We start from the raw sequence: 7,249 nt of genomic DNA, 5'->3' as shown, positions 1-7,249 counted from the left end.
AATAAACTACATATATAGATATGAAGTAACAGTATTATAAATATATTCAAGCATGTATTATCATGGATCAAAATCACTTCAAGGTGATGTAGATAGGCTTCCGATATTATCAAAAACATTGGCAGATAGTTTAATACTGACATTAGTAAGGTTATGAGGCAAGGTAATGATTATAGTCACAGGATATCAGAGGGAAGGTGATGAGATTGCGAAAGGAATCTTGGTCATAATTAGTAAGAACTGTAAGCAAAAAAAAAAATCTATGCAAAACTGTTCGAAATAAGGCAAATAGGACACTGGGAATATTTCTAGAAGCGTTACCTACCTTGAGGCTACCTTGAGGTGCTTCCGGGGCTTAGTGTCCCCGCGGCCCGGTCGTCGACCAGGCCTCCGCGTTAGCAATAAAACGCCTGGTGTTTTTCTGAAGCTGTAACTAGCTAGTTAGGCCTCATTTAGATTATGAAGTTCAGTTTTGGTATCCATACTATAGAACGCGTCATGCATAGAATGACAATGTTAACACCATGTAACACGGAGTGTTCTCGATTTATCTTTCCTTCTTCTTTTCCCCCTCTACCCGTATTCTTACTTTTTATTCTCTACAAGGGACTCCAAAACTTTTACTAAAACCAACTCCACGCCACGTGGTCCTAAGACGATTGACCGACTTAGGATTCTACAACCCATATGACGTGACATAGGCTCTGAGCAAAACCCTAGAGTCGCCTCCGCCGCCACCACCAGACCAGTAACACTGAGCAATGATCGAGGTCTGGATCGATCATGCTAATAAATCAACCTTGGGGTTTGATCCCCACTATAACTGATATGCCCTTGGAAACTTCAGTGTGGAATTAATTCACAATCAACGGTAAAGATGACTTCCGATTTGGTGTTAGAATCGGCGCCCAATTCAACTCTGCCTCGTGTGGACCACGTGACCAGGACAAATTCATATACATATAACAAACACATGGAAATAATAAAAATGCAAATTATTAACTAATTAATTTATTAAAAGAAAAACTAAAACAAAATCTAAAGATGTTCACTCCCTACTTGACCTGAACGGCAATGAGTTGACTATCCCTATAAGAACTCATAAAGCAACTCTACCTTGGGCGACCAGCTAGATGTTCGTGCTGTCGGGGGCCGAAGATGGTAAGGCCACCTGCCCGAGTTGTTTCTCAAACCACACTAATCTGTTCTCTCTCTGGTCTTCCCCAGACTAGAGCATTGTATTGTTCCGCATCGCTTACCAAGTTACTTAGCAAGGTTTAAGTTATAACAATTAACCTCTTTTGTACTTAATTGATCCAGATTGGTTGAAATATTTTACTGAAGTTAAATTACACAAACATCTAACGGCAGAGCTGTTCCCGATCCCCAAAATGGTTATTTGAACTTTGAGAAATAGTGGACATGTCAACTCTGACCTACGACCGCCAGGTCACTCCGCCTTACAACTTAGATCTGGTTAGTGACGTCACTGGTGGTGACTTAACTCAATAATTAGAATACTCTTGCTAGTGTACCCAGTAATATTATACAATACAATTTTAATAAAAAATGAATAAAGGCTAATTTCTCTAAATAAGTGAATACTATAGAATGGTTCATTATACGAAGCTATGAACAAGGCGTCGATTATTTTCACCGCGAATTCCCTAGGGTCAGGTCCCGGGTCACCACGCGGGTCCAGCTTTCCATTCTCCCTTGTCGATAAAACACACTGGAAAATTCTTACAACCAGCCTAGTTTGTTACAACCACGAATTGAGTCACACGTTGTTAAAACATTTTATTTCATAATATTATATAAATAGTTTTTCATTGTTTATATTAAACAATAAAATTACTACTTGGAATGTGAGATTTTAATTTTTTTAGGGTTTTTAATATATTTAAACATGAATTAGAGTAATTCTCTGGAACTGCGAGCGGCCTCGAACGCCCGTAGCGTCTGGATGTGACATCAGCTGCATTGATATTTCACGTGTAAGGTGTTCGTTATTGTCGTAAAGTTGACGAACATTAACAAATAATGTTTGTTTGTCAGCCCGAGGCATTACATCCTTGAGCTTCACTATATATCCCAATTCTCCATCACTAAAAAAGTCTGGGATATCAAGTGATGTCATTGATTGAACGTTTGGCTGTCAAATATTTTGCCTCGAAGTTGAGCATCATGAGGGAGTCGTCTTCCTCTATGATCACTGATGGTATGTCAAGTCATGTCATAAGTTAACTTAATGTGTTAACGAACGTTTCTGATGAACGTTTTGCTTTAAGCATGTTGAGCATCTGGTTGGGTTTGGCATCCTTCACGACCTCTGGTGGTACATCTAGCAAGTTGGACAGCGCGGGCAGAAATGCTTTCTTCGCTTTTAAATGTTCCGGAAATAGATTTTGAAGTTCTAAAGGCAAACTGCGAATTCGTTTAATTATTTTGCTCTTTCCTAGGAGGTTTCCTTGGGCATAAACGAATTCCAGTTAACACTTTCTTCGGGATCCCGAGGCTCAGGATTTCCATAGGTATAAGCCTTCATAACTGCAGTCACCATCACTACAGAAATGCAGTATAATCTCCACATTTTTCCAGTAGTAAAGTGATGCACTCGAACTGTCAATGATTTACTGATCTAGCTGCACTGCTCTAAATAGCAAAGCGTCGCTTGCGTTAATGTCCGAAGGTGGAAAATGGTCAGATGGGTAGTTGAAGACTTGTGATCGGTAGGTCCTTTGGTGACCAAACGGATTGATTAAGATTAAGCCACCCAAAAGGTGGCGCGGGCATGAATAGCCCAAAAAGGGAGTCACTTTGGAACCATTACCAATAGCTGAAACTGGAGATCTGTGAATGGATAGTTTTTTTTTTGTTGGGGGGAGGGGGGTTTGGTGGTCAAGGAGGGCAAGCAATACTAATTATAGAGCTAGTGAGTTAATGAATGCCTCTAGGTCTTCCATGTTTTCTTAGTCCGAGTCTTGTTGCTAGTTGACATGGCTGTGTTGTCATTGGACTTCAGTGATGTGGCCTCCATGAGGAGATCTTGCACGCACTAGGTGAAGTGTCGTGGCAATGGAGCTTTTAATGAAATATCCGCGTCTGAGAAGTCCGTGGCGTAGTTCGTTGTTGGTGGCTTTGGTCTAATGGCCTGAGGTTGAGGTTTGCTCAGAAGTCGACGAGTTGTGATGGAAGCTGGTTCGGTAACGTCGGTGGTGATTGTGGTCAGAGAGAGGACGTCTGCGAGCGCTTCTGCTGAGAAGGTGATGGTGGTAGCTTTTGGGCTGGAATGGAAGATGATGCTGTTTGTGCAGCCTGGGTCTTTAGTGGAGCTGACGTCTGAGTTGATATCGACCTAGCAGTCGACCTTGTGGAAGTCCCGAGTGTGGTAGGGGAGGTAGTGAGACTTGCATCAGGGGCTGTGATGAGGTCCAGGCCATTGGCTAGGTACAGCACATTCAGTTCCCTGATGAATCGGTGGTAGTCGGTCCCTATTGTGAAGGCTGGCTTGACTGGTAGGAGGAACCACTGTTTGGTGAGACTGGGAATCTTCTGGTTGGTTTGGTGAGAGCTGAGGTGTTGGGTATAGCATCAGGGGCTCTGGTGGCGGGGTTGAGAAGGTTAACTTTCTTAGTTTCAACCTGGGCCTTGATTTTTTCCTTTCTGCCGGGAAAGCGGTGTGAAATTGCAGGTTGATTGCCGTTGCAGAGAGGGCAGCGATGGGTTGTCGATTTACAGATGGAATAATGGTCCAGGATGCAAAGGCTACACTTTTGGATGGGGTGCTGACACTTGTTGGTGGGGTGGGAGTAACCGTAGCACGGAAAGCCCTTTTGGAGCTCATGGTATGGTTCCTTCTTCACTTGGGAGGGTGGAATCTTGATGTGGAATCAATGGAGACCTTCTTCTTGATAGTAGGTGCAGTTTGCATGAAGGGTTTGTCCTCCCGATGACTGCACCAGTACAGATGTTGGTAGAGGCGTTTGTTGAAGATGATAATTTTCAAAAGTGCTTGTTGTGCTGTAGACAGAGGAGCGGCGACTAAAATAGGTGTATGTTTGAGGGAGACTTTCCGCACCGTAGGGCGGTATGTTGTGTTTATGGCGTCAGCTGATCCTTGGTGCGGCGACGAGGCAGTTGTTTTCTGTGTTTAGCTGTTGGTGGCGCCAGGTATAAATGTGGTGCGGGTCAGATGTGACCCAATTTGTTGGTCGACTGGAGATATTTAGCCAGTGCTTTGACTATTTGGTATTTTTCTTGTAACGAGTGGTCACCGCCACCTAATATATGCTCAATGGTAAAGGGTATTTTAAGTGAAATAAGTACTTGTTTGAGATTTACTCTGGCACTATAATGACGGAAGCAGTGAAGGAGATAGTGTTCGATTGTTTCAGGCACCTGACAGTGGATGCAGAGTTCGTTGATGTCTGTTCTCAACCCGTTCTCACACAAGACAGCACATATATGACTTAATGCTTAAAGTCAATATGTTGAATGTGATTTAGTACATATGTGATATATTCCCAGTTACCTTTTTTATCAAGGCCCAAACTTTTCCTCACGTACCAATTTACGTCTCACAGTACCCGTCCATCAACGTAGATAGCAGAATAGTCGTGATTGGTTCAATTATAAGGAAAATTGTAGTTTTCATGTCCCACATGGGTTGTGAAATTTACCTTCTATTGTCCATGCTCTTATAATATTACAGATCAGCTATATCCTATTGACGACTCATACTTTTGTTTTGAGAAATATTAGTTGTTCTTAGTAAATTATAATAAGCACTATAAATTATTACATAGAATAAGTGCTTCACCAATCAATATTATATACCATAGTTTGTGCTTTAAAAATCTTTAAAGAATGTTTTGTAGGAACGTTAACAGAAAACGATGTTACGTTGGAATGTTTAAAGGGTAAGCTACTGCAAACAGCATGGTATGGCGTCTACTATACCAAATATTGGATTGGTATAGGGTCCAATACCACCTGTTAGGTGGGTAAGGGGTCCAATACCACCCGCAGGATGGGTATGGGGGTCACATCCACCCACAGGATGGGTATGGCGTCCACTATCACCCACAGGATGGGTATGGGGCTCCAACCACCCACAGAATAAGTATGGGGTCCAATAACACCCACTGGATGTGTATGGCGTCCATTGCCGCCCACAGAATGAGTATAGGGTCCAGTATCACCAACAGGATTAGTATATAGGGTTCAATGCCGCCCACAGGGTCGGTAGGGGGTCCAATACCGCCCACAGGGTCGGTAGGGGGTTCACTACCGCCCATAGGGTCGGTATGGGGTCCACTGCCACCCACAGGGTCGGTATGGGGTCCACTGCCACCCACAGGGTCGGTAGGGATCCACTACCGCCCACAGGGTCAGTAGGGGGTCCACTGCCGCCCACAGGGTCGGTATGGGGTCCACTGCCACCCACAGGGTCGGTAGGGATCCACTACCGCCCACAGGGTCAGTAGGGGGTCCACCGACGCCCACAGGGTCAGTAGGGGTCCACTGCTGCCCACAGGGTCGGTAGGGGGTCCACTACCTCCCACAGGGTCGGTAGGGATCCAGTACCGCCCACAGGGTCGGTAGGGATCCAGTACCGCCCACAGGGTCGGTAGGGATCCACTACCGCCCACAGGGTCGGTAGGGATCCACTACCGCCCACAAGGTCGGCAGGGGGTCCACTACCGCCCACAGGGTCGCTATGAAGTCAACTACCGCCCATGGTGTTTGCATAGTGTCCACTACCGCCCATAGTGTTTGTATAGTGTCCACTACCGCCCATAGTGTTGTTATGGGGTCCACTACCCCTCATAGTGTCGGTATGGGGGTCCATTACTACCCACAGGGTGTGTCTGGGGTCTATTTTTTTCTGTATAGCAGAGGTGGCAATACTGCTTTTCCAATCCCATTTGTTGTTCAATGTAAAATATTTGTTGCTCGACTTGCAACAATTTCTATATATGTATATATATAATATATATATATATATATATATATATATATATATATATATATTGATATATATATATCAATATATATATGCCCCCCTACTGATATATATATATATATATATATATATATATATATATATATATATATATATATATATATATATATATGTATGCAAACAAGCCTGAATGGTCCCCAGGACTATATACAACTGAAAACTCACACCCCAGAAGTGACTCGAACCCATACTCCCACAACTGGTATGTACAGGGACGCCTTAATCCGCTTGACCATCACGACCGGACAGTAAGGAAGTGATAGCCGAGGCTATATGAACCACTTCCCCGCCGGCACTCGGATGGTAATCTTGGGCATAGCATTTTATCAAATCACCTCATTCTTTGGGGCACACGTGAGGAACACAAATGCAAACAAGCCTGAATGGTCCCCAGGACTATATACAACTGAAAACTCACACCCCAGAAGTGACTCGAACCCATACTCCCACAACTGGTATGTACAGGGACGCCTTAATCCGCTTGACCATCACGACCGGACAGTAAGGAAGTGATAGCCGAGGCTATATGAACCACTTCCCCGCCGGCACTCGGATGGTAATCTTGGGCATAGCATTTTATCAAATCACCTCATTCTTTGAGGTGTGCCCCAAAGAATGAGGTGATTTGATAAAATGCTATGCCCAAGATTACCATCCGAGTGCCGGCGGGGAAGTGGTTCATATAGCCTCGGCTATCACTTCCTTACTGTCCGGTCGTGATGGTCAAGCGGATTAAGGCGTCCCTGTACATACCAGTTGTGGGAGTATGGGTTCGAGTCACTTCTGGGGTGTGAGTTTTCAGTTGTATATAGTCCTGGGGACCATTCAGGCTTGTTTGCATTTGTGTTCCTCACGTGTGCCCCAAAGAATGAGGTGATTTGATAAAATGCTATGCCCAAGATTACCATCCGAGTGCCGGCGGGGAAGTGGTTCATATAGCCTCGGCTATCACTTCCTTACTGTCCGGTCGTGATGGTCAAGCGGATTAAGGCGTCCCTGTACATACCAGTTGTGGGAGTATGGGTTCGAGTCACTTCTGGGGTGTGAGTTTTCAGTTGTATATAGTCCTGGGGACCATTCAGGCTTGTTTGCATTTGTGTTCCTCACGTGTGCCCCAAAGAATGAGGTGATTTGATAAAATGCTATGCCCAAGATTACCATCCGAGTGCCGGCGGGGAAGTGGTTCATATAGCCTCGGCTATCACTTCCTTACTGTCCGGT

The 7,249-nt window shown here is 44.4% G+C and overlaps 1 protein-coding gene across 1 annotated transcript in view; it reads right to left on the bottom strand.

Annotated features, from left to right (window-relative positions):
* Positions 1 to 2,243: 2,243 nt before the first annotated feature.
* The window catches only part of LOC123749223 (mucin-22-like), a 34,955-nt gene continuing 29,949 nt past the window's right edge, over positions 2,244 to 7,249 (bottom strand). The window contains exon 6 of the mRNA XM_069313090.1: positions 2,244 to 2,470. Within this exon, the coding sequence (XP_069169191.1) occupies positions 2,244 to 2,470 (227 nt within the window). The remainder of the gene's footprint in view (positions 2,471 to 7,249) is intronic.

Source organism: Procambarus clarkii, chromosome 74 (assembly GCF_040958095.1).
Source record: "Procambarus clarkii isolate CNS0578487 chromosome 74, FALCON_Pclarkii_2.0, whole genome shotgun sequence".
Lineage (NCBI taxonomy): Eukaryota > Metazoa > Arthropoda > Malacostraca > Decapoda > Cambaridae > Procambarus > Procambarus clarkii.
Note: the sequence above shows the minus strand (reverse complement) of the source record. Positions and strands in the feature narration are given on the sequence as shown.